This window comes from Vulpes vulpes, chromosome 10, assembly GCF_048418805.1.
Source record: "Vulpes vulpes isolate BD-2025 chromosome 10, VulVul3, whole genome shotgun sequence".
NCBI lineage: Eukaryota > Metazoa > Chordata > Mammalia > Carnivora > Canidae > Vulpes > Vulpes vulpes.
In genome coordinates, this window is record NC_132789.1 from 53536131 (window position 1) to 53563341 (window position 27211).

Sequence of the window (27211 nt, forward strand, 5' to 3'; positions counted from 1 at the left end):
ACTGCCCAGAAATCTGTACGCTGCTCAGTCATCTTGCCCACCCACTCTTCACTCACTAAGGCTAGTTCAGTCCTTCTCTGCTCTTCTCAGATCTCGCACACCACCTCCAATCCTACTCTCACTGGCTGATATCATGTCCGCATTTCAGAGAAAGTACAAACCACCAAACAAGAATTTCCTCAACTTCCTACCAACAAAACTACTAATGTACTAATCTCACATGCTTCCTTTTTGTCACAATGTGTCTCTCTGCTTTTCTAGATGAATTTCTCCACCAGTGCTTTGGATCCCCGACCTTATTCCTTTTCTCGGGGGTGGGGGGTGGGGGGTGCTATTGTCTCAGTTATCTCCTTTTCTCTGTTATTTTTTCTTTTTTTCCTTTTGCTGGATCTATGCCAAAAGCATTTCTCTTATCTGAATAAAAACCTTTGTCTCCTTCCAGCTATTGCCTTCTCCTTTTTTTCTTGGAAAGAGCCAATTGTCTCAAAGTGTACAGTCTTCACTTCCTCACCTTCCGACTCACTTCTCAACTCACTGTAATTTGACCTCTGTTCCCATTGCTCCACTGAAACCATTTTTGCAAAGATCACCAACAACTTCCTTGTTTCTAAATCCAGTGGATTTTTTCAGACCTATTTTCTGGATTATTCATCAGCCTTCAACACTTTCCTCCCTTGGCTTCTGAGACACCATGTTCTACCACTGACTATCTTGCCATCTGCACAGTTCATTACAATTAATTAACTTTGCAGGTTCAGCCTCCTTTGCAGACATCAGACTTGGGGGCTTCTCAGGGCTCTGTCCTAGGTCTTCTTTTCTTACGCCTATATATACTTTCTGGAAAGCCCAACAAACCTATCCACTGGTGTGGCAAATGTCTACACGGCACTACAGGCCACCACATTTCTATTTCTGATTTAGACTATTCTCACAGGCTCCAGTCAGGTGTATTCCACTGCCTATGGGACACTTGCACTTGGATGTCCCACAGGCATCTCAAACTCATCAGAGCCAGAACATATCCTCTCTTAAAAACCCTGCCACCTCTTCCTTCTGTTTACTCAAGCCAGGAATTTAGAAGTCATTCTTCCTTTCTCCTACATGCCCCACCAGGCACCAAGTCCAGCTCTTTTTTAGCTCCCAAGTGTCTAAGGAATCCATCCCCCCCACTTCATTCCTGCTACCTCCCCATTCTTTAGGCCACCATAATCTTTACCCATTATTGAAACCACTTCCTGACTAGTCTCCCTCCTTCTCCTGATTCCCAATCCAGTCTCTGCATTTATCATTGATCTTTCTAACATGCAAATTTGATGGCTCCTCCTTTGCTTAAAGGCCTTCCATGATTCCCCACTGTCCTCAGGATATCGTCTGAAAGTTTGCACTCATAGGCATAAAACACACTAGAAAATTTTTACCATCTACCTATAAGCTCACAGCTGAGTTTGACATCCAAGACCCTCCAGGACCTGGGCCGAACTGTTCTTCCAAGTTAACTCTCACCTTAGTATCTCCTCTGGCCAGAAGACGCTCAAAATTTCTGGCACTCACCCCTGCTTCCAGTCTTGGAGCTCCTGCAAGGAGTCCTTTGTTCTCCATATCCCCACAACTGTTCACCGCCCAGCTCAAGACACATCCCCATTGTCATAAATGCCCCTTCAACACTTCCTGAGCCCCCAAAATACTTCGGGCCCACTCCTCTGTAGTATTTATCTCTCACACAGAATTAGAGTTGGTTCAAGAATGGTTTGTCTCCCTCTCCTTTTAAGACATGGTAGTCATGGCCAAAAGCTTCATCTTCACTAGAGCTCAGCCACCTAATAGGTGCTCAGTAAAAATTATTAAATGCATGGATAAATTCAAGAAAACTGTACTCTTTAGCTCCTTTGTATCGTCCAGGTACAAAGCATTCTCTAGAGACTTCCCCTGAGGACACCACTCCCCGGCCTACCACTCACCCCACCGGCCAGGATAGGCCTCAACCTACTGGGTGGAGGCTGGGCTGGCACGCGTCCCCTTGGCCGTTTTTTGTACGGTTTTCTACCTCCAGCCCTCGGAGCTGCGTCTCGTAAAGGATAGCGGAGGTAGCGAGTGAGGTAAGTCAAGAGGCACTGCCGTCCACCCCGTAGGATACGACAGATCGGGGAGGGAGACCCACCGGTTTCCAGAACACCGCAAATCTCCCGCAGACCCTCGCACCTACCCGGGGGGGGCGGGGACTCTCCCCGACCGGCGTCCCCGCTGACCAATACCTGGCCCAGGTCGGGCGAGCCAGCCAATGGCGGCGAAGCAGGGACAGAAGGGGCGGGGCACGGTTGCTAGGGCCGGGCCGCGGGGCGCGGCGAAGGGCTCCGAGAGGGACTCGGCGGTTGCTAGGACCGGAGGTCACAGAGCGCGGCTGGGGGATTGGGCGGCGACGGGGGCGGTGGGTGGTGATTGGGCGGCGCCCGGGAGGCTCCCGGGTGAGGCGTGGGCGCGCGAGCGGGAGTTCCGGCGGAGGCCCGTGCCGAGGGCTGGCGCCTTCACCATGGCCTCGGCTGAGCTGGACTACACCATCGAGATCCCGGATGAGCCCTGCCGGAGCCAGGGTATGGAACGAGGGTCGGGCCCACCGTGGGGAGGTGACGGAACGAGCCTGCGGGTCGCGAGCGCAGCCGTGGCCCCGCCCCTCCCGCAGCCCCGCCCCCTAGCGCCCCGCCCCCTCAGGGGGCCGCGGGTCCCGGTCGCGGTCGGGCCCCGAGCCCCGCCCCCGCCCAAGCCCCGCCCCCGAGTGGTCTCCGCGCCCCGCCCCCCCCCGCGGCCGCGGCTCTGCGCCGGGCTCTTTGGGTCCTTGCAGCCGCCCCTCGCCGGCCGTGGGCCTCGCGGCTGTCCCCGCGACTGACGGCTGCCGAGCTCGGGGGCGGCCCTGATTCCTTTGTTTGGGATCGGGCCTCCCGCCTCCAGCCTCTGCGGCGGTGTGCGTAGGGGGCCCACCCATTATTTTCCACCCGCTGTTTTCCCGGGGGTCCTTGCAGAAGCCGCCGGACACGGGACTCCTCCCCCCGCTCTCCGTGGCCGCGGGTAGCCCCGCAGTGCCTGCCGCCGACAGGGAGAAGTCGGTTCAGACCCTCCGTTCAGTAGCTGGATGACCCTTGGCAGTTTCCTCATCTACAGAGCAAGGCTCCTGACAGCAGCCTCCCTTCCAGGGCTGTGGGTTGCACAACTGAGGCAACTTGTGTAAAGGACCCAGCATAGTGTCTGGCATGGAGTAAGTAGAGTGGTTGGCATTACTCCTTCCTACAGTCCTATCATTAAAGACAGGTGTGGGGGAGGCTCCAAGAGATGAGCAGCCTGTAGAGCAGGCCTGGGCCCCTGCAGTGGGAGTTGGGCTGGGCCCCAGACAGTTGAAAGTGTGGCCCCGACAGGGAATGCTGCTAGAGGAGGCTTGAGGCCCGGAGGCCAGCATCTGTATCCCTGCCTTAGTCCCCGTGGCCTCTCCGCCCTCCAGGCTTGGCTACCACAGTGATCGTACTTAATGTAGAGGTTGGCTCACACCACCCGTCTCCCCAAGACCCCTCAGTGGCTCCTGCTTGGCCTCAGGATAAATCAAGTCCAGGTTTCTGAAGGTGGTGTTCAAAGTCCTCATCGTTTGGCAGCCCCTGCTTGTCTCTCTGATCACCGTGCCCTTCCACTCACTGATCAATTTGAGTTTTATGTTTTTTTTCTTTAAAGGATTTTATTTATTTATTCATGAGAGGCACAGAAACACAGGCAGAAGGAGAAGCAGGCTCCATGCAGGGAGCCCAATGCGGGACTCCATCCCGGGACTCCAGCATCACACCCAGGTGCTAAACTGCTGAGCCATCCAGGGATCCCCGAGTTTTATGTTCTGGCAACCCAAACTGCTTGTGCTTCCAAAGAAGCAAAGGCTTCTCTGCTTTTGCTCCTGCTGTTCCTCTGTCTAGGATGCCCCTTCCCCTCCGCTGGCCCACACTGCCCCCTCGCTTGTCCTTGTCCAACTCCTCACTGAAGGCTTCGCTCAGATGTTGCCTTCTTCAGGAGAGCCCTCTGGGCCCCCTCCCATAGCATCCTGTGTTACTTGGTTGGGGTCTAGGAGGAGAGGGCGACCCCTAGGCTCCCACAGGACAGCTGGCCCTAGCCCAACTCTGTTTCCTTAGAGCTGGGTATGGTGGCGCAGGGCTCTTGGGCTTAGGGATGTAGAAATGCTTTTGAAGAGTTTTGGCATCAGGGGGAGATGAAGCCAGTTAATGTTACTGTCCTCGGAGAGCCACACCAGCTGGAAAGGGCTGGAAGCTGCCCTCCGTGTGGCTAGGAGGGCACGTTTTCCCTCGGTGCAGATGGGTAGCCTGGTGATCTCGGTTCACAATTCACTTTTTTTTTTAATTTTATTTTTTTCACAATTCACTTTTACCCCCTACTGGCTTTATGGCTTTGGCAAGTTACTGAACCTTCCTGGGCCTCAGATTCCTCCACTGTAGAATGGGAATGATAGTGCCTACTTCACTATTGTTAGGGCTTGTTAGGGTTCACAAGATAGTGACTGATATGTGTGCCTGGCATCGGTGTATCCCCTCTGCTAGTGGGTCACCTCACTGCTTCAGGGGGAGAGGTCTTAGAGTTGGAAGAAACCTTAGGGGGGCATTTAGTTCTACTGGCATGAGGGTATTCTGTTGCTTTCAGACCCTTCACTGACAGGATGCTTCCTCCCAGACATGCTGGCCTGTTGTAGGTACCTGGGATTGTTAGAAAACACTTCCTTTTCTTGAGCTGTGATAGGCCTTCCTGTCATTTCTGCTTTTAGTTCAGTATTTGCTGTGTCCTGGCCACAGGCTCGTTGCTGTTGCCTCGGAATGATTCACACACAGGCTCACTGCAAGGAGCTGTGGTTCTGGGGAGGGATGAGGATTTATAAGCAGGTGGTTTCGCAATGATGCGGTAACTGCAGGACAAGAGGGTCATGGTGGGTACAATACAGCAAGGTAATCTCCCTTCCTCTCTCTTCAAGAGGTCAGCTCATGCCTTCCTCACATCTCTCTTCTCCAAGAGAAATACCTCTAGGACTGTCAACTGCCCTTCCTCTGATGTGGTCCCGAGAGCCTCCTCTGAATGGGCTTTAGTTCATCATGCCTTTCCCTCTCAAAGTGCATGCCCCAGAGCTGAGCTGGAGGTTGTAGGACCCCCTCAGAAGGAGATAACAACATCATGATCCCCTGAATCTGTTTCCCATCTGCAGAGAGCTCCCTCCAGGCTGACATGGCTCCACACGGGGACAGCCTGTGGGGATCCTAGAGATTGTCTTTCTTTTGCATTTAATGGTGGAGAAATATGTACAGTCATATTTAGTTTCTGGAATTTCTGTCCTCCATATTTGAACATCAAAACCGCAGTGCCCAACGCTGCTCAGAGTTGACAGGTGAGCGGCTGCTGCTGGCACATCAGTTAGCTGGAAGGCAGCTGCAGCTCCGAGGTGTTCAGAGCCCAGGCTGGGCAGCCTAGGAACCTTCTGTTGGGAATCCCACCAGCCAGTAGGTTGTGGGATGCTCATGCCGGGAGACTAGTTGCCTGGTGCTTTGCTGAAGCTGATCTCTTGACCTGGAATCTCCCTACATCCTTCTTATCTGACCAGTGATCCCCTTCCCCTCCTAATACTGTGCTCCTGTCTCATTTTCTTGAGGAAGGTTCTGTTCTGACTTCCACATCAAGGATCCCTTTTGTAACGCTTTTGTTGGTTTTGCTCACTGTTGCTAGAGCCTGGCATGGATGAGGTGCTAAATGAGCTGAATGTGGGCCTGAGCCAGAGATGCTCTGACATCCCAGGCCAAGGCTATGCTGCACTTTCTCCCAGCCAGAGAATGGGCAGCCAAGTTCTGCCCCAGGGCCCCTCTTTGGCTTGCGGGCCAGCCAGCAGGCCTTCTTAACAGCACTATATTGCTCTCATGTTAAGTAAACATTTTCAGAAATAATTGATTCACAGAGTCTGGGTAAGGGGTTTACCCTTAGAGTACAAGGAAGGCTTTCGGAGGTCACAGACAGGGGAAGTGAGGAGTTAATTGTGAGCCCAGGTTTTATTGTGACTCTGCACTTCTGCTAAGCTCTAGCGAAAAAAAGAATGGGGAGGGAAAGGCCATTTAACCTTCAGTTAGCTTTCACTGGCACCCAGGAAACAGTTCAGAGTGGTTTTGAACACCATGGTGGGCCCCATTGGTCGGGATGGCTTCTTGGAGAACAGTGGCCCAAGCTGGATCTAGAGCTTCACAGGGCTGATAGGTAGATGGTGTGAGCAAAGAAAGTGCAAGAAGTAGGGGCGCTGGGGGAAACTAAGGTGGTCCCACAGACCTGTCACAACCAGAGAGGTCTTAGAGACCCAGGTGAAGAGGGAGTTGGGACTCAATCCTCTCTTTGTCTGTGGGGCTCCCAAAGGGTTTTATTTTTTGTTTGTTTGTTTTTGTTTTTTTAAACAGAGGAGTTTAATTTACAGGCCTACCTTCTTTTATTGTGTTTTGCTTTATTGCACTTCGCAGATGTGCTTTTTTTTTTTTTTTTTACAGATTGAAGGTTTGTGGCAACCTTGCATCAAGCAAGTGTATGGATGCCATGTTTTCCAACAGTATGTGCTCATTTCGTGTCTCTGTGTCACATTTTAGTAATTCCCATAATGTTTCAAACATTTTCATTATTATTATATTTTTTATGGTGATCTGTGATCACCTTTGATATTACTATTGTTGTTGTTTTGGGGCACCACGAACCCCGCCAATACAAGACAGCAAACTTAATCGATTGGCCATTCCATCTTCTCTCTCCCTCTCCTTGGGCCTCCCTCTTCCCTGAGACACAGTATGGAAATTAGGTTAGTTAATAACTCACTAGTGGCCTCTAAGTGTTCAAGTCAAAGGAAGAAACAGGAGTCTCTGACTTTCAATCCAAAGCTAGAAATGAGTAAGCTTATTAAGGAAGGACTATGGAACACTGAGAGGCTGAACACCAGTCCTTTTGTGCCAGAGAGCCAAGCTGCGAATGCAAAGAAAAGTTCTTGAAGGAAATAAAGTGCTACTCCAGTGAACACATGCATGATAAGAAAACAACTTTACTGGTGATGTAGAGAAAGTTTGTGTCATCTGGATAGAAGACCAAATGTTCCTTTAAGCCAAAGCCTCATCCAGAGCAAGACCCTCATTCTCTTCAATTCTGTGAAGGCTGAGAGAGGGGAAGAAGCCGCAGAAGAAAAGCTGGAAGAAAAAAAAAAAAAAAAAGAAAGAAAAGCTGGAAGCTAGCACAGGTGGGGTCATAAGGCTGGAGGAAAGAAGCCATTTCCATGACATGAAAGTGTAAGGTGAAGTAGCAAGTTATGGTATAGAAAGCACAGCAAAGTTATCCAGAAGATTTGGTTAAGGTAATTCATGAAGGTGGCTACACTAAAGAACAGATTTTCTTTGTTTCTTTCTTTGTTTCTTTCTTTCTCTTTCTTTCTTTCTTTCTTTCTTTCTTTCTTTCTTTCTTTCTTTCTTTCTTTCTTTCTTTCTTTCTTTTTTAAATATTTTATTTATTTATTCGTGAGAGATACAGAGAGAGAGGCAGAGACACAGGCAGAGGGAGAAGCAGGCTCCCAGCAGGGAGCCCGATGCGGGACTCTATCCCAGGAACCCAGGATCATGCCCCAAGCCGAAGGCAGATGCTCAACCGCTGAGCCACCCAGGCATCCCAAGAACAGATTTTCAGTGTAGATGAAACAGTCTTACACTGGAAGAAGATACGATTTAGGACTCTCATAGCTAGAGAAGTAGTCAATGCTTGGCTTCAAAGCTTCCAAGGACAGGCTGATTCTCTTGCTAGGGGCTAAGGCAGCTGGTGACTTTAAGTTGAAGCCAGTGCTCATTTACCATTCTGAAAATTCTAGGACCCTTAAGAATTATGATAAATCTACTCTTCCTGTGCTTTATAAATTGAACAGCAAAGCCTGGATGACAGCACATCTGTTTACAACTAGGTTTACTGAATAGTTTAAGCCCACTGTTGAGACCTTCTGTTCAGAAAAAAAAAGATTCTTTTCAAAATATTGCTGCTCATTGACAATGTAGCTGGTCACCCAAGAGCTCTGATGGAGACGTATGATGAGATTAATGTTGTTTTCATGACTGATAACACAACATCTATTCTACAGCCCTAGATCAAAGAGTAGTTTCAACTTTCGAGTCCTATTATTTAAGAAATACATTTCTTAAGGCTATAGCTGCCACAGATAGTGACTCTCTGATGGACCTAGGCAGAGTAAATTGAAAACCTTCTGGAAAGGATTCACCATTCTAAGTGCAATTAAGAGTATTTGTGGTTCATGGGAAGAGGTCAAAATAGCAACATTACCAGGACTTTGGAAGAAGTTGATTCCGACCTTCATGGATGACTTTGACGTAAGACTTCAAGGGAGGAAGTAACTACAGATGTGGTGGAGAGAGCAAGAGAACTAGAATTAGAAGTGGAGTCTGAAGATGTGACTGAAATGCTGCAATCTCATGATAAAACCTGAACAGATGAGGAGTTACATTTTATGGACAAACAAAGTGATTTCTTGGGATGGAATCTACTCCTGGTGAAGATGCTGTGAAGATTGTGGAGATGAAAACAAAGGATTTAGGATGTTCCATAGACTTAGTTGCTAAAGCAGTTTCAGGGTTTCAGAGGATTGACTCCAATTTTGAAAGAAGTTCTGCTGTGGGAAAAATGCTATCAAGCAGCATCACGTGCTACAGGAAAATCACTTGTGAGAGGAAGAGTCAATTAGTGTGGCAAACTTTTTTGTTGTCCTATTTTAAGAAATCACCACAGCCACCCTAGCCTTCAGCGTCCACCACCCTGACCAGGCTGCAGCCATCGACATCAGGGCAAGACCCTCCACCAGCAAAAAGATGATGACTAACTGAAAGCCCAGATGATGGTTTGCATTTTTTAGCAATGTATTTTTAAAGATTTTATTTATTTATTTATTTATTTATTTATTTATTTATTTATTTATTATTTATTTATTTATTTATTTATTTATTTATTTATTTGAGACACACAGAGAGAGAGAGAGAGAGAGAGAGAGGCGGAGAAGCAGGCTCCTCACGGGGAGGCCAATGTGGAACTTGATCCCAGGACCCTGGGATCATGCCCTGAACCGAAGGCAGATGCTCAACTGCCGAGCCACCCAGGCGCCCCTAGAGATTTTTTTTTTAAAGATTTTATTTATTTATTCATGGGAAACACAGAGAGAGAGAGAGAGGCAGAGACACAGGAAGAGGGAGAAGCAGGCTCCATGCAGGGAAGCCCGATGTGGGACTCGATCCTGGGTCTCCAGGATCACACCCTGGGCTGCAGGCAGTGCCAAACCCCTGTGCCACCAGGGATGCCCAAGATTTTGTTTTTTTAAGTAAACTCTACACCCAATGTGGGGCTTGAACCCATAACCCTGAGATTAAGAGTTGCATGCTCTCCTGACTGAGCCAGCCAGGTGCCCCAGCGATGTAGTGTTTTTAAACTAAGGTATGTACGTTGTTGTTGTTGTTGTTTTTTGATATTATGTTAGTGGCTACTTAATAGACTACCAGTATAATATAAACATAACTCTTGCATGCTCTGGGAAACCAAAAAATTCGTTATTGTGATATTCACTTTATCGGGGTTGTCTGTAAATGAGCCCATAATAGCTTTGAGGTATGCCTGTGTTTTTTGAATCATAATCTCTTTCACACATTAATAAAAATGCTTTAGACTTTGTTTACTCTATACCAGGCGCTGTGCTAGGCTCTGGATGTGAGATTCAGACCTGGTGGACCCTTTCCAGGCCTCCTGTCCCTGAGCTTACTGGGGTTTCCGCTGCTCTTATGCCATTGACCATGTCCTGCTCACATGCCAGGCCTGCCAGGAGCACCTGTTGCGATTTGATTAATGGGCAGCCACCTTATGTAGGGAGGGCTCTTACTCCCTTTTACCTATGAGGAGCAGACACTTGGGGAGCTGAAGTATCTTACCCCATGTGGTCCCAGATTTCAGCTCTGGAGCTCCACTCCTAAGCCAGTGGTGTGTAGATTTCGGTTGCCATTTGGAAGGTGTTGCTTGAATACAGTTCCATTTCTAGGAAACAATTAAGGACACACACAAGGAAAGAGATGTCCAATAAAGTTTTTTTTTATAATAGCAAAAATTGGAAACATCATGTCCGATAATGGGAGATTGGTCACCACAAATTATGAAATATTCTACAGTCGCTCCATAGCCACTAAAAAGAGTCATGGAGAAATATATAAACTGACAGGGAGAGACGTTCACAATATATTGCTAAGTGGAAGAAAGCAGATTACAAAACAGTGGGATTCCAATTTTATTAGACATTTTCTCCTTTTCTCCTGTACACACGGGTTCCTCGTGAAGGAACGGTGTCTCGGGTTCATTGAATTCTTTCTTTGTGCCGGATACGATGCACAGACATTATCTTATTTAATCTATATATCAATAGCCCCATTTTACAGATAAGGAAGTGGAAGTTTAGAGAGATTGTTCAAGGTCTGTCTTATAGTTATTTGTGGCAGAGCCAGGGATTTGGATGCAAATAAGGTTTTTGTTTTATTTTTGTAAAGTTTTTAATTTAATTTTTAAAAAAGATTTTATTTATTTATTTGAGACACAGATAGAGAGAGACAGAGACACAGGCAGAGGGAGAAGCAGGCTCCACGCAGGGAGCCCGATGAGGGACTTGATCCCGGGACTCCAGGATCGTGCCCTGGGCCAAAGGCAGGTGCTAAACCGCTGAGCCACCCAGGTATCCCCCACTGCCCAACTTTTTAACTTTAATTCCAATTAATGTATCATTAGTTCCATATGTACAATATAGTGATTCAGCACTTCCATGCATCGCCTGGTGCTCATCACAGCTCCTTAATCCCCATCACTTGCTTCACTCATCTCCCCCTCCCCGCGCCCTGGTCAGCATCAGTTTGTTCTGTATCCTTAAGAGTCTTTTTCTTGGTTTGTCTCCTTCTCTTGAATTCGGATATGGTTTTATAAAGTATGTACTCTTAAGGTACTGTGCTACTGGGGCCCCTGGGTGGCTCAGTGGTTGAGCATCTGCCTTTGTCTTAGGGCGAGATCCCGGGGTCCTGGGGTCCCACCTCGGGCTCCCTGTGGGGAGCCTGCTTCTCCCTCTGCCTGTGTCTCTGCCTCTTTCTGTGTCTCTCATGAATAAATAAACAAAATCTTAAAAAAATAGATATGGTGCTACTTTCCTAGGTAGGCTATTATTTCAAAAAGTTAAAAAAAAAAGGTAATTTTAAGTAAAGTAATTCAAATATATAAATATGGGAACTGGGGGAAACCTGGCTGGCTCATTTGGTAGAGCATGTGATTCTTCAGGCAGGGAGCCTGATACAGGACTTGATCCCAGGACCCTGGGACCACGACCTGAGCCAAAGGCAGATGTTCAACCACTGAGCCACCCAGGCACCTGAGCATGTGATTCTTGATCTTGGGGTCATGAGTTCAAGCCCATGTTTGGGACAGAGTTTACTTAAAAAAAGAAAAAGAAAAAAAAAAAAAAAAACCAAACCAGAACCAGGTATGTGAGATTCTAGAAAGTGTTTCTGGGGAGTAGAGGAAACTGAGGATTCTTTTATTCTTTGCATTTTAAAAAGAAAACATAGATTCTTGGCATTTTGATTCTGGCTTACAGATAAAAAGCATATATTGTGCCACAGACCCTCATGCCTTGTCAGCCTTTCCTTTGTCTTCTCCACATGCCCCTGGGATATAAAAAATCTAATTTATGCCTTAGTTTTATGACTTAAACTGTTGTACAATATATGTATCTGTAATTCTTATATTATTGGTGTCAGTGTTGTTTTGTTGAGAAATTCTAGAGGACAGGGAGCCTGTGAGAATAAATTGTTTTGTGCGTGCTCAAGAATTGCCAGGATCGAAAAGCATACTTCTGCTTTGCCAAAGGGCTAAAATAACATTTTAACTCTCATTGCAAAAGTAATACATTCCTGATTTTAGAAAATGGGTAAAAAAAAGAATCATGAAAAAGCAATTGCTTCTAATCCTAGAAATAATTGCTATTAATATTTGATGTGTTTTTTTCTATGTATCAGTAGTATATAGGTGTGTGTGTATATATAAGTATACGTATATTCTGTTACATATGCTGCTTTTCAACTTGCTTTTTCACTTAATTTATTACTACTAATTTTTTCTTAAAGATTTTATTTTTAAGTAATCTCTCGACCCACCATGGGACTTGAACTTACAACATCAAGGTCATGAATCGTACGCTCTGCAGACTGAGCCAGCCAGGCACCCCTATTACTATTAATTTTTTTTAAATGATAGTATTGTTGGGATATAATTCACATGCCATAAAACTCACCCTTTTAAGATGTACAATTCATTGGTTTTTAGTATATTGGCAGGATGGTGCAACCACACCACTAACTCCAGAACATTTCTGACACCTCAGAAGAAACCCTATACCCATTAGTAGTAACTCCCTGTTCCCCCCTCCCTTCAGTTCCTGGCAACCACTGCTCTACTCCTCTACGGATTTACCTGTTCTGGACATTTCATAAAATGGAATCATGCGGTAGGTAGTCTTTTGTGACTGGCTTCTTTTACTTAGCACAGATTTCCAAGGTTCATCCATGTTGTAGCCTGTGTTGGTACTTGATTGCTTTTTATGACCAAATAGTATTTCGTTGTATGGATATACCACATCATTTTTAAAAGTGATAGGCATTTGGATGGTTTCTACTTGGCTATTGTGAAGAAAGCTGCTATGAACATTTGTGTACAGGTTTTTGTGTTCATGTCTTCACTTCTCTTTTTTAAAAATTATATTTATTTATTTATGAGAGTCACAGAGAGAGAGGCAGTGATACAGGCAGAGGGAGAAGCAGACTCCATGCAAGGAGCCCGATGTGGGACTCAATCCCGGGACCCTGGGATCACACCCTGAGCTGAAGTCAGATGATCAACCACTGAGCCACCCAGGTGTCCCCGTGTCTTCACTTCTCTTAAGTGTATATTTACCTAGGAAGAGAAGTGCTGGGTCCTATGATAACTTGATGTTTTATTTATTTATTTATTTATTTTTAGGAAATGCCAAACCGTTTTCCAAACTAACTGCACCTTTTTGGATTCTAACCGGTAGTGTACGAGCAGTCTGATTTCTCTACATCTTCATCAACACTTGTTAATATCTGGCTTTTTGATTATAGCCACCCTCGTGGGTATAACGTGGGATCTCATAGTTTTGATTTTTATTTCCCTAATGACTGTGATGTTGAGCATCTTTTCATGTGCTTATTGGTTATTCATATATCTACTTTGGAGAAATGTGTATTCAGATCCTTTGCCCATCTTAATCGGATTGTCTTTTTATTGTCGAATTGTAAGAGTTTTTTTGTATGCGTCAGATACAAGCCCCCTTATCAGATATGTGATTTGCAGATATTTCCTCCTGTTCTGCAGGTTGTTATTTTCATTTTTTGATGCTGTCCTCTGAAGTACAAATGTTTTTAATTTTGATGAAGTCCCGTAAACATTTTTTTGATGAAGTCCCAATTTATCCTTTTTTTTTCTTTTATTCCTTGCACTTTTGGTCACATCCAAGAAACCACTGCTTAATGCAAGGCCACAAGGGTTTACTCCTGTGTTTTCTTTTAAGAGTTTTATGGTTTTAGCTCTTATAGTTATGTCTCTAATTTGCTTAATGTATTATCAAACATTACCATATGATTAAACATTTTTCTTTCTCAGAAGTGAAATGCTATGTCAAAGATTGCATATTTTTGAGACTTTTGATATATGTTCCAAAATTACTCTTGTCCCTGTCCTTTCCCTCTACCTGCCTACCTGTCTTCCACTGTTCTGGGTCAGACCTTTGCCATCTCTCACTGTGCATGTTAGAGCAGCCTCCTCCCTGTTCCAGATGGACACTGCTTGGCAGTGTGACAAGCGCAGTGGCATGGTGATGATGGGTGCTTTGACAGTACAGAGGGGCATCTACCCCAGTCTGGTGATTGGGGTGGGAGATGAGAAGGGGTTGAGGAAGGCATCAGGCGAGGCTTCCTGGAAATGAAGAGTGAGCTGACTCAGTAGGTGGAGTGGGCATTAGCCAATCATAAATGTGGAGCATCAGCATCCTGGGCCAGGGAGGGAGGAGCACGTGTGAAGTCTTGGGGGTGGGAGTGGGGTGGCATGGTGATCCAGAGAGGTGGAAGCCGGCTCTGGCTGCGTGTTCTTGGGGAGAGGGACTTAACTCTCTCTGTTTTAGTTTTCTTGTCTTTAAAATGGGAACAATAGTGACTAACTCCTAGGATGGTTGCAGAGCCAAATGACGTAACATATGCTGGGGCTCTGGCTGGGGTGACTGGTCCCTGAGGAGGAGGAGGTGAAAGAGGTCAGAGTTGGATCTGTTGACGTGCAAAGGTAGCTATGTGTACTCGTTTGGAACTGAGGTGATAAAGATGTGGTTCAGACTGTGGGCTTGGGTTTTGTTACCCAAGGCGCCAGCTGGGACAGTGGTTACAAGCTGGTCTCTAGACCACTTGGGTTTGGATTCCACTTTCACTGCTTATTAGTTGTGTGACCTTGAGCCAGTTATCGATTATCTCTGTGACTTGGTTGTTCATTGGTAAAATGAGAATAATGACAGTACATTTTTCATGGGATTGTTGTAAAGATTAAATGAGTTGATATATAAAAAAAATAAAAATAAAAATAAATGAGTTGATATATAAAGTGCATAGAACAGTGCTTGACACATAATGCTCTTTTTCCTGGTATCATTATTGTTTTTCTTGGTGATGGGAAAGAGGGGGAGGTAAGAGCTGGACGGAGATGTGGATTTCAGATGGGCTGGAACCCGTCTGTGATGGCTTAGGAGGTGGATTTGATTGCCTGCACCGGGTCATGGGAAGTCTTAGAGTACAAATGAGAGATGGAGCCAGTGCCTGAGTCTTGTCCCTAAGGGACAGCAGCCAGAGGCCCTGAGATGTCAGCCACAGGAGGGAAGTGGGTGATATGGCCGTGGAATAAGCATAAAGGGAACAGGGGCTTTTATAAAAGGATGGAGGAATCATGATCTGGAGGTGGCAATAAATAACAATAGCCATAACAATCACTTTTATTACTTTGGAAAGGGCAATGGGTAACAAGGAGAATGCTAGCTCTTTCTCCTTGGATCCATCCTTCACTTTGCAGCCACATGTTCGTTCATTCCAGCATGTTTCTCCTGAGTGCCTGAATGGGCCAGCTGCGGGGCTAGGCACTGGGGATGCGGTGATAAACATGCCACACTCGGTGCCTGCCTTCACGGAGCCCGCTGGCTAAAGGCAGAGACACACATTAATCGTGCAAGTCATTAATCAGTACAGATGGGATCCTGCCGCTTCCCCCAATTCCAGAATCATCATTTGCTCTCTACTCCTGTGAAATAAAATCCCAACTCTTATGCATGGCCTGAAAGGCCCTGTGGGATCAGGCCCCAGGCCTACTCTGGGCAGCTCTCACAACCACTGCTCCTCCTCACCCAGGTTCTAGCTCCCCAGGACTGTTTGCTGGGCCTCAGACCGACTGTAGCATCTCCATGGCCTTCTGCCCCCGCTCATGACCTCTCTCCGCCTGGCATGTTCCTACTGGGCCCCCGGGCCAGCGCAGCAGATTTGTCTTCCTTTGGGAGGCCTTTCCTGGTCTCTAGCAATCTCAGCCAGAGCACCTCGGATTTTTCTGGGTTGTAGCCCTTGAAATACAGAATCAGAAGGGGCAGCGTGGCTTCGGTGGGAGGAAGTCAGGATAAAGGCTTAAGTTAGGAACCAGTATTGAGAGTGGGGCCCCGGGAAGAGATTGTTGGGGGAATAGGAGATTCCTACAGACAGAAAGAACACCTGTGGCTCAGGGGAAGCCTCGAGTGCCTGGCTGGAGGGAGGGACCAATTCCCTCCCGTGAGGGGCAGTACGGAGAGGTTGGGGTCTGAGAGAGGCAGTGTGTTCAGGGTGTCTATATATATATATTATTTTTTTAGATTTTATTGATTTACTTGAGAGAGAGGGAGAAAGAAAGGGAGAGTGAGAGGGAGAAGCAGGCTCCCCGCTGAACAGGGAACCGGATGTGGGGCTTGATCCCAGGTTCTAGGGTCATGATCCCTGGAACCTGGTATCAAGCCCCCAGCCGAAGGCAGATGCTTAACCGATTGAGCCACCTGGATGCCCCAGGATGTCTATATTGTTAGAGTTTCTTCATGGAAATGCCTACCTGAGTCGGTGACGCCAAGGGTTCCCGTAAGACCCGGTGGAGCGGAATGGGGTTCCAAGTCCAGCTGTGGGAGAGGGGCAGGTCAGGCCCAGCAGAAGCTGTTGGAACCTTCCCCAACCTGGAATGCACCATCACTGCTGGTGGGGGCTGGCCTTAACTTCGGGGGCCACCAGGGATGTGTCGTCCCTTGGCTGCCTTCTGCGTATGTGAGATAAATGCCGAGGCCGTTTGCTGTGTCTTGGTGGTGGCACAGGGGGACCACTGCAGACCACTTTAGGGGAGGGGAGCCTGTGCTCAGGTGGCTGCACAGAGGTGAGGGAGCCTCCCTGGGGCAGGTCTCAGGAATCTAGTTCCAGGATCTCAGGGATTCCAAGGCAGATCCAAATGGGTGGCTGTTGATTGGTAGGAGGCTGTTGCGGCCTGAGCTTCATGGGTGGTCACCCCCAGTGACATAGGTCTAGGGCCCCAGGGAGGTGCAGGTGTGGCCTCTCCGCCAGAAGGGCCAGGGCAGTTGGAGAGCTGCCCTAGCAGCAGAGGGGGACACCCGATGGGGACACCGGGCCGAAAGGCGGTGCGATTATTTGGAGTGGCCTGAGTGAGATCTGTGGGCCCGTCTCCCTCACCAGGGGCCAGGCCAGCATCCGGGGATTCTGGGAGGGCTGGCAGGTGACAGCAGGGCCTGAGGCGCTTGGCAACCTCTGCTCCAGGCCGGGTTGCAGTCCAGCCTGGGATCCCCGTGGGGGCGGGCAGTTAATCTCTGAAGGCCAGAGTCACCACTGCTGGAGAGCAGGAACACTGAACTTTTCAATCACATTAATTTCCACAGGAAATTGTTGTCTTCCTTTTGTCCAAAGGTTAGTGATTTATATTTACCATCCTCTTAACTAGCCTTGAAATTTACTGTTGCCAGGTCACCACTGGCATCCATAAATCTCGAGGTGGCAGCTGAGCATGGCCAAGTGGCTTGATACTTGGAAGGGCACAGCCCAGCCCTTTCAGGAGGGCAGAGAACTAGTAATGGACAGACCCTGCACAGAAGTCCCCCGGAGCGGCTGGGTCCCTACTCGGCCCAGGAAATGAGTGAGGTCTGGCTAACAAGGTTGCAGGGAGGCCTCTGGGAAACTAGCTACAGAGAAGGCAGCTGGCTTGTGCCTGGGCACCTCATGAAGGAGACGTGCTTCTAAGTTGGGGACGGTGCTGGTGGCACAGAAGGTCATCAAGTGGCTTAGTTTGGACGGGGGGCAGCGGCCAGATTCCCAGCCGTACGCTTCCTGTGTGCCTTAGGCTACTACCCTAACCTCTCTGTGCCCTAGTTTCATCATCTGCAATAATATACCTGCTAGTGATGTTCTGAGTGTGAAGGCTCAGTACACATCAGCAAGGATTACAGGATGGGGTGGGCAGGTTGGTATGGGCCCTCAGGGGCTGCGTGCTCTTCCTCCCTGATGCCACTGACCTATCCCTTTCTCCATTTAAGGTCCTCTCCTTCCAACTGCTTGTGAAATTAGAATAGGGCTGCAGGCTTTTTCTGTAAAGGGCCCTAAGTATTTTAGGCTTTGCGAACCACAGGGTCTCTGTTGCCACTACTCAGCTTTGCTGTTTTAGCATGAAAGCAGCTACACACAGCGAGTAGATGAATGAGCATGGCCGTGTTCCAATAAAACTTTATTGTGGACAATCAGACTGAAATTTTATATAACTTTCATGTGTCACAAAATGTTATTTCCTTTGATTTTTTTTTTTTTGACCATTTAAAAATATAAAAACCTCTATTATTTTTAGCGTGTGGTTCCTACAAAACCAGACCATGGGCTGGATTCGGCCCATGGCTTGTAGTTGGCTGACGCCTGGATTAGAAGGTGAAATTGCATGGAGAAGGTTCTCACTTCTCTCACCAGGGCTACATCTTTGAGTTACTAAAGAAAGGCACCCTCATGTGGGTTTTTCCAGTGACCCCGCATCGCCTCCTGAGAGGCCTAAATGCCACTTGAGGCAGGATTAGAGGAGGATGCCCCATGGGGACCTGAGTGCCTGCGTCTGGCACCTGTTGGCTCCCAGCCTACAGCTAGGTGGGCTCCGGGCTGGCCAGTGGGCCTCGCCCCACACCCCGCGTGGCCACTCTGGTGCTCACAGCCCCACCATGTCTGTGTTTCAGAGAGCAGCTCCGACCCAGGCCGGAAGGAGGTGGGGGCCCGGCAGCCTTTGGTGATTCTCTTGGGCTGGGGTGGCTGCACCGACAAGAACCTTGCCAAGTACAGCGCCATCTACCACAAGAGGGTGAGTACCACAGGCTCGGGGACTGGGGGGCTGCTCCGTGGGGGGCTCAGCCCCCCCCCACCAGGGCTGCAGCGACTGCCACCGCGGCAGGCCTGGCACCCAGAACGGCCGGGGCCGCAGGGACTTCGGCAGGGTTATCCCGTCTTCGCTGCCAGCTCTGTGGCCGCTCTGTCTCCTTCAACCCGCTTCCCCCAGCCCCACAGTGGGCAGCCCAGCCCCGGTGTGCTCCCAGCTGTGGAGTCGGCCCACACCTCAAGCTCTTGCTGAGCAAGAGCCTGGGCCCAGGGTGCTGGGCGGAGCGGGTACTCCCGGGATGGCCCCTTGCTGACCAGGTAGGTGTCTTAGGGTCGACCTGGCACCGTCACATGCCTCCCGTAGGAGGGCCTCTTGGAAAAGAGACTCAGGCTGGACATTTTCTGGCTTCTTCTTAGGCCACCCCAAGAGTTCGGGATGCAGAGTTTGTGGTAACGGGAGAGCCTGAGGGGGGCCTGGTTATAGTTTAGAGGCCCCTTTCACATCTTTGGCCCTTGGCCAGGGCCTGCCCTCCTCAGCCCAGACCTCCCAAAGCAGGGAGAGCCAGTGCCGACAGCCCTGGTTGGCACCCCGAAGCCCTGGGCTGAGGGGGAATGGGAATCTCCTGGGAGAAAGGCCAGTGCCGGTGCCCCCAGCCCCTTGCCTCGGCCTCCCTCCTCTGACCGCCGTTTGCAATGGGCCTGTCAAGTGTGGGGGCCCCAGGATGGGAGAGGGGCTCGGGGCTGGGGTGGGGATGTTGTTCTGAGCCCGAGGCCTTCCCCCGACCAGAGGGCCGGTCCTCTGGCGTCGCCCTTTACGCCCTTTACGAATGGCCTTGCTCTGCAGGTAGTTTCAGCCACTTCCGAATTCCACTCACTGGGCCAGGTTGGTTGTCTGGCTTCTCAATGGACTAAGATCCCTGAGGGCAGGGGGAGACTAGGAATAGGTGAGCGTGGCCAGAGCAGAGACTGCGGGGAAGGGCAAGTGTGCAGAGCAGAGGCTGGGGAAGGCCTGGGGGGGGGGGGGGGTTGACGTGGGGGTGTGGGGTTAGATCCCAGGGTCCTCTGGGAAAGGAGGGGGGTCAGGACAGGATGGATGTGGAGAAAAGCATTTCCAACCCCAAAGTCTGGATACTTGATTTTTAAAAAGAAAGTAAAAGTGCCCTATCTACCACCTGTGCTGACTGGCAGTGCCCATCCTTCCAGCTTTTCTCCGTTGTAGCTTTTCTTTCACTAAACGAGATCTATTTTAATTTAATTTAATTTAATTTAATTTAATTTAATTTAATTTAATTTTATTTTATTTTATTTTATTTTATTATTTTACTTTAATTTTTTTTTTTAAATTATTTACTCACGAGAGACACACAAAGAGAGAGGCAGAGACACAGGCAGAGGGAGAAGCAGGCTTCACGCAGGGAGCCCGTCGTGAGACTCGATCCCGGGACGAGATCTATTTTATATACTTTTTTTGTATCCTGCTTTATTTATTTACTTTTTTCAGATCATGATCTCCACCTTGCCATGTTAATCTGTTTTTATCTCCTTGAGTCCCCAGTCCATATTCAGATTTTCTCACGGTCCCTGGAATGTCCCAAACTGGGATCCAATCCAGGATCACCCACTGCATCTAGTTACTTTGTTCCTTAAGGCACTTTTATTTTTATTTTTTAAGAAAGATTTTATTTATTTATTCATGAGAGACACATAGAGACAGAGACACAGGCAGAGGGAGAAGCAGGCTCCATGCAGGGAGCCCGATGTGGGACTCGATCCATTGACTCCAGGATCACGCCCTGGGCTGAAGGCAGGCACTCAACCACTGAGGCACTCAGGCATCCCTATTTTTTATTTTTTTAAAGATTCTATTTTTAAGTAATCTCTATACCCAACGTGGGGCTACCAGAGAGTATAGTCAGGAGTGAGTGGTCGCCAGCGCTGCTGGAAGGAGAGTACAGTGGGCATGAGGAGGTGTCATGGGATTTGGCCATTTGGGGGATTGAGGGGTGACCTTGGTGAGAGCAGGGCGGGGGAGTCAGTGGGAGGGGACGAGGTGGAGGGCAGGTGTCAAAGATTGTCCAGGAAGGTGGAGAGAGGGTAGGAGAGAGAGGGGAACACAGTATAATAGAGGCTTTAAAAAAAATAGTAATGTTATTTATTTAAGAGAGAGCACATGTGGGAGAGGGGATGCGGAAGGGGCACAGGGAGAGGGAGAGAGACTCTTAAGCGGACTCCCTGCTGAGCACAGAGCTGGATGTGGGGCTCCTTCTCTGGACCCTGAGGTCACGACCTGAGCCCAAACCAAGAGTTAGATGCGTAACCGACTGTGCCACCCAGGTGCCCCGAAGGGGTGGCTGCTGTTGCTGCTGCTGCCACTTTTCTTTAATGAGATTAATTTGACAGGAATCTAGAGAGAGGAGGAGACTGAAAATACAGGAGAGGGAGGCAAGGACCCACACAGGGCCCCGGGCCCAGTGTGCCCAGAGATGGGGAAATGCTTGGGGGGAACCTGGGATCTGACACGCAGGGAGCATCTGCCTGGGGAGGTGGCCTCGGGGATGCCAGGCACCTGGGAAGCCTCAAAGTGAGGCCCAGACCCATGGGCACAGGGAGCCTTGGCACATGTGTGCCCTCCCTTGGGAGCGTTGGGCCCTTGTAGGACGAGTCCCGTGTGTGCACCCTCAGATGACGCGGAGCTAGAGGGCACACACCGTGTGTGTCCCCATAGATGACATATTCCCAGGAATTGTGGTTTATTTCTGCATGTGAATGCTCCAGGGGAGGAGTGTGTGTGTGTGTGTGTGTGTGTGTGTGTTGGAGGGTGTGCAGCATATAACCGTGCACCCGCCCGTGGTATGTGTGCATGTGCATCTGTATTCACAGATGGTGTGATGGGTGCACATGAGTGAGTGGGGGGTGCGCGTGAATGCACATGAGTGTCTGCACCTGTGTGATGCGACGTGGGTTTAGTTCTGGGAGTTGCGTGTGTGCGGTGGTGTGAGGCGGGAGTGTGTGTGCGTTTGTGGGAGATGCCGTGTGTCAGTTGGGGTGGTCGGGAAGTTAGAACAGAGCACTTAATGGAGTGTCCCAGAGCCTGAGGGGCCAGGTGGCATCAGTGACCCCGTCTGCAGAGTTGGAGGAGGAGGGCAGGCCAGGGCCTTGGTGAGAATAGTGCCAGGAGGGGTTGGGGGCAGATGTCACCCTGGAGTCCGTGGGAGGGGTGAGGCTAGGGGGCTGGTGGCAGGGTTAGCTCGGCGACGTGTTTAGCTCTGGGTCGTTCGTGCTGCGACCAAGCGCCGTGCTCCTTGTTACTCCTTGCACTGCTGGCCGTCGCATCGGGTTACTGGGCCAGGGCGGCGTGGGGTCCCTGAAGTGCATTTTGTCATTCAGTCTCCACCTTAACCCTGTGAGATGGATGTCATCCCAGTTTACAGATGGACGCACAGGCCCAGGAAATTGATAAGTGGTGCCAGGAAGTGAACCCCGACCCGTGTGACACCCTGGGCTGACCTCAGGCCCCCCTGGCAACGGGCCCTTGGTCTCCCGAGTGGGACAGTGAGGGGGATGAGCCCCAGGTGCATGGCGTAGGCCGCCATTCCTTTTTTTTTTTTTTTTAAGATTTTATTTATTGATTCATAGAGATAGAGAGGGAGAGAGAGGCAGAGACACAGGCAGAAGGAGAAGCAGGCACCATGCAGAGAGCCCGACGTGGGACTCAATCCAGGGTCTACAGGATCACGCCCTGGGCTGCAGGCGGCGCTAAACTGCTGCGCCACCGGGGCTGCCCCTAGGCCGCCATTCCTAAGTGACCTAGAGAAGGATGTGTGTGGAGACTTGGAGGCGTGCTTGACCTGGGCACAGAGGGGTCCGGGAGCTGGAGAGATTGGCTCAGGTTGTAGAATTTAAGGAACAACAGGGTTACCATGTTCAGAATTTCAGGGCGAGTGGGAGGAGGGAGCCCGGGTTGGGTGCCAGGCCCTAGGCCCTGCCAGGCCCTGGCGACGTGTTTAGCTCTGGGTCGTTCGTCCTCTTGGGGGGCAGCTGAGGCCACTGGCTATTGCGATGCGGGCATGGTGCACAAGTGGCCTCTAGCAGGGCTGGGGCATGCAGGCCGTGTCTCGGTTTGGGGTTGCCTGGGGTGCCCCCGGTGTCAGGCGGGGGGCCAGTGCAGAGGGGGTCACTGCAGCCGGTGTGGCCAAGAGGGAGGCCTGAGTACGCCGGTGGCATGCAGCAGATGAGGCGCAGGGGACCGTGAGAGGGAGATGGGGCACGGGCCATGGGCCGGCCTGGAATGATCGTTCCGGACGTGGGCCTTGAGTGCCGCCTCCAGTCAGGAGGGCCCGTGTCTGGGCAGGGAGCCGGTGCCTGGAGCATGCCAGGCCTGTGGGCCCCCACCCCCGGGACCCGCCAGCCACCGCCCCCCCCCCCCCCCGACCCAGCAGGCCTCTCTCCTCTCCCCAGGGCTGCATCGTCATCCGATACACAGCCCCGTGGCACATGGTCTTCTTCTCCGAGTCCCTGGGCATCCCTTCACTTCGCGTTTTGGCCCAGAAGCTACTTGAGCTGCTCTTTGATCACGAGGTGGAGAAGGAGCCACTGCTCTTCCATGTCTTCAGCAACGCAGGGGTCATGCTGTACCGGTACGTGCTGGAGCTGCTGCAGACCCACCGGCGCTTCTGTCGCCTGCGCGTCGTGGGCACCATCTTTGACAGCGGGCCAGGTGACAGCAACCTGGTGGGGGCCCTGCGGGCGCTGGCTGCTGTCCTGGAGCGCCGGCCTGCCGCGCTGCGCCTGCTGCTCCTGGTGGCCTTTGCCCTGGTGGCGGTCCTGTTCCACGGCCTGCTTGCACCCCTCACGGCCCTCTTCCACACCCACTTCTATGACCGGCTGCTCGACGCCGCCTCTCGCTGGCCCGAGCTCTACCTCTACTCAAGGGCCGATGAGGTGGTGCTGGCTAGGGACGTGGAGCGCATGGTGGAGGCCCGCCTGGCACACCGAGTCCTGGTGCGCTCAGTGGACTTCGTGTCGTCTGCACATGTCAGCCACCTCCGCGACTACCCCACTTACTACACGAGCCTCTGCGTCAACTTCATGCGCAGCTGTGTCCACTGCTGAGCCCCCTGCCCCACCCACCCACCCCGCCTCTGTTCCAGAAATAAATGCCCAACACCTCCCGCAACCTGTATCCATGGGTGGGGTCCTCTTTTGCTTCAACTCCCCTGTAGCCCTTGGGGACTGTCGTCCTGCAAGTAGAGTATTCCCACTGAAGCTCTGCTGCGGGGACTGGTTGTCCCGGCATCCCAGGGCAGGAGCGCCTGGACGGGTTAACGTAGGAGTCTCGCAGTGGCTATGTGTGGGCAGGTGCGTGGCAGGCTGCTGGTTCCTGTGGCTCTAGGCTCTGTAGGGTCAACCAAGTGGGGACAGTGGGGTTGATGAGCCTCGGGCCGTGAGGGTTGCAAGCTTCTTAGAAGGACGGTGAGCTCTGTGGGGAGGTGCCAGACAATAGGGTCAGGCTGGTGTGGGGCGCTGCTTCTGCACCGAAGCCCCAGGAGAGCAAGGCCCTGCAGCATGAAGCAGCTCTGCACAGACCCCACTTAGTAGTTCACGTGGAGATGCTGCTCTCTCCTCTCTGCCGGAGAGTCTGAGGTAGGAGTCAGTTGCAAAGCTGAGGATGCAGAGGAGGCAGGCCTGCCTGGCCCCCCCCACGCTTTGCCAGGAATCCACTGGTCCAGGAAAGCTGCAGGATGTTTCACAGGCAGGTAGGAAGCCCTCAGTGCCAGGAGGAGCTGGGGCGAGCTAAGTGAGTAGCCCCGAAGACCAGAACCGGGGCCAGGAGCCATTTGGCTAAAACATTGAACTCCCATCTCCTCGAGAGACCCACTTGGATCATCTCCAGGCAGGAGGGGTGGCTTCTGGGGTTCTCCATCGTTGCTCGGGCTGTCAGTCCCTGCTGCACAATGCTGGTGCGTAGTAGGTAATCGAGGTCTGCTGACTGAGCTTACTGTGGCATTCAGGGACTTGGCGGGGTGGGGACGGGCTTTGGAAGTTTGGCAGGCAGTGAGGGAGCTGACCCTTATGTTCTCCGGGCTGACGCACCCTTTACCTCCAGAGCCAAGCTCGGTGTGCATCTTGTCAGGCCTCTGGGCCCTCTAGGCCCCGCTGCCACTGATCCCCAAGCTATGTGGCTGCATTCCTAGCCATGGCCAACAGGTGGCAGTGCTGCCTGGGCCATGAGACCAGGCCTCAGGATTCCGTAGCAGGGTGGGCTTCACGACCTCGCTCAGGGTTAAGTCCCCTCTTAGCATGTGCCCCCCCCCCCCCGGGGGGGGCGGGGAGTAACCAGCCATCGGGACCTACAGAGCCCATGGCAAGGCGAGGGGAGAGTTGAGACCTGAGGGGAGCCAGCCCACTGGGAACTGGACATTACTTACCTTCCAAAACCTTAACCCCATGGGGACACTCTGCTGTGACAGGCCATGGACATTCCCTAGAATCTTAGGCCCCAGGATTGTTGTATTCAGGATGTTTGGTGCCATCAGGCTGGGCCCGGGGCCATGCAGGGAGGCTCCAAGCAGGGTGACTTGTCACCTGGGTGCTGGAGGCTAGAGCTGCCAACTGGACCCTGCTCTGTAGAATGTTACCACAGGCACCTCAGATGTCGGGGTGTCTAAGGTGGGGGGTCCTGGGAAGATGGAGTTTGGGCCTGGGGTGTGAGAATGTGTAAAGGACAGGACTCACCTGCAGCTTTGAGCACCCACCTGAGCACTCAGGATGCAGATGACTCACTGGCAGTGGGCAGCCCCAGGGATGACAGTTTGATAAGGTGCCATCTCCAGTGCTGGCTGCCCAGCTTCTGTTCCCGATGGGAGTCCAACTGGACAACTGGGGGTTCCTGCTGTAGCCAGCTGAGGATCTAGGCAGTAGCTCTACTGGAGTGTTGGTCGGTCACTAGCAAGAAAGCCTTGGGGGCGGAGATGCTTGATTTGGTCGGTGGCTCGTTTGAGGGGACTAGCAGGGTCTAGAGGCTTGGGGTTTGTGTCTTTGCCCAGCTCATAGCTGCTGCTGCTCTAGATTGGGGCATAGAGCTATGTACCCCCAAGCTCTGACCTCTTCTGTGATTAATGAGCTGACGATTCTGCATCGATAAGGAATTAACCTGGAGCCCCTACCCATCAATAGTCAGGAGTCCAGGTCCCCAGCCCCACCCCCACTCCTGACAGAGTGCTCCAGGGCCCCCCTGAACAGACCAACCCCACACTGCTTTGCACACCCACATTCTAGTCCTCTCCCCCACACTGCTGCCAGGAATTAACCCCTCACCTGCCCCCTGTCCACGCGACCCCATCACAGACCCCTCCCTGCACAGACACACACAGAGGCAGCAGCTGTTTATATCGGTTTAATCCATGTCAAATGTAGTTTACAAAGGGAAAGGACAAGTACCTTTGTATAGAATATACAGACACAGCATCACACCGTGGGGCCCACGGGAGGGGCGGGAGAGACCACTTTCCCTGGGAACAGCAGTCCTAATCCCAGGAATGGTTCTTGGCCGAAGGCTGGGCAGCCAGGAGCACACTCTTCCAGGCTCCATCTCAGCCCCTGCTTCAGCTCGGTTCCCGTTTCCTGTGTCTCCCCACTCCCCCAACTCCTTATAAAGAGCCCCAGGAGCTAAGACTAAGGAGAGGATCGTGTCCCTTGGGGCATGTGCCCCATGTCTGGGGGAAGAAATATACACCACTGAACACCGAGCACATGGGAGAGGGAGAGGGATACCATGGGGGAGAGGCAGGCACCCTGAGAGGTGGATGGGCCGAGCCCCCAGCCAGCCCTGAAGGGGGCACTGCTTCCAGGTGTTCTTAAAAAAAGAAGAAAATCATACAACCAAAGGGGAGGGGATGGAGGGCAAGGAGTTGTCCCATTTATACACAACATTGTAAACATACACAGTCTATATTACATGTGCTTCAGTCTGGTGTTTGCATGTCTGTCTGTCCGTCTGTCCGTCTGGGGGCTGGATCTCAGGAGCCTTGCCCCACTACTCCCCCTCACCTCCACCTCCCTGCCCCACCCTGGGAACAGGACCTGGAATAGGTATGGTCCCCAGTCTTAGTGGCAGCTAGCAGGCAGGGCCTGGGCCTCAGCCTCCGCTCTGGCTCCAGAGTCCTGTGTGTGTGTGTGTGTGTGTGTGTGTGTGTGTGTGTGTGTGTGTGTTATGTGTGCGTGCGTACACGCACGCGTGGGCATGTGTGTGCGCATGTATGTACATGGGGAACCTGTGTGCAAGTATGTACAAGGGGGAGGGTCAGGTCACAGAGGCGGGCAGGCGGGGCTGCTCGAGGCAAGGCCTGCCAAGGGTGGCTAGCTCACAAGTAGATTCTCCGCAGGTCTCCAGGCGCTGTGATGGTGTTGCACTGAGGGCAGAGCTTCTTGGCGCCCTGCAGGGAGAACAGGGGAGCTCTGGTTAGATACACCGCTGCATGTTTGCTCGGGAGAGCACCGGGCCTGCAGCCACGTCTCCCCGCACCAGTTGTGCGCTGGCACCTTGGTCCTGCCGGCCTCTGCAAGCAGGCAGGCACGCTCCTGTGCTGGGGGGACGCCAGGATCAAACCGCCTGGCCAGCCCCACAGCGGGAGCCCCGG

General features: G+C 51.2%; 3 protein-coding genes across 23 annotated transcripts in view; 1 reads left to right on the plus strand and 2 right to left on the minus strand.

Moving 5' to 3' along the window:
• ARMH1 (armadillo like helical domain containing 1) overlaps positions 1 to 2324 on the minus strand; it is a 49270-nt gene extending 46946 nt beyond the window's left edge. The window contains exon 1 of one of the 6 annotated variants that reach the window (XM_072724199.1): positions 2204 to 2324. The gene's annotated coding sequence lies outside the window, so the exon portion shown is untranslated. Of the gene's footprint in view, positions 1 to 1987 lie in introns of all 6 variants that reach the window. The other 5 variants (XM_072724195.1, XM_072724198.1, XM_072724201.1 and 2 more) reach the window with 5 other exon arrangements.
• TMEM53 (transmembrane protein 53) lies at positions 2304 to 26547 on the plus strand. Of its 8 annotated transcripts, XM_072724203.1 has the most exons (5): positions 2451 to 2588; positions 6549 to 6607; positions 12539 to 12610; positions 18437 to 18558; positions 23031 to 26547. In XM_072724203.1, the coding sequence occupies exons 2-5, from the start codon at positions 6586 to 6588 to the stop codon at positions 23682 to 23684; spliced, it is 870 nt and encodes a 289-aa protein (XP_072580304.1). In that variant the 5' UTR covers positions 2451 to 2588; positions 6549 to 6585; the 3' UTR covers positions 23685 to 26547. The 8 variants fall into 8 exon arrangements, with proteins under 8 accessions (XP_025847781.1, XP_025847780.1, XP_072580304.1 ...); XM_025991995.2 differs by lacking the exon at positions 6549 to 6607 and having other exon boundaries at positions 2362 to 2588; XM_072724205.1 differs by lacking the exon at positions 12539 to 12610.
• Positions 25956 to 27211, minus strand: part of RNF220 (ring finger protein 220) — a 283082-nt gene continuing 281826 nt past the window's right edge. For all 9 annotated transcript variants that reach the window (XM_072724189.1, XM_072724187.1, XM_072724190.1 and 6 more), the window contains one exon: positions 25956 to 27007. In XM_072724189.1, the coding sequence (XP_072580290.1) occupies positions 26936 to 27007 (72 nt within the window). In that variant the 3' untranslated portion in view covers positions 25956 to 26935. The remainder of the gene's footprint in view (positions 27008 to 27211) is intronic.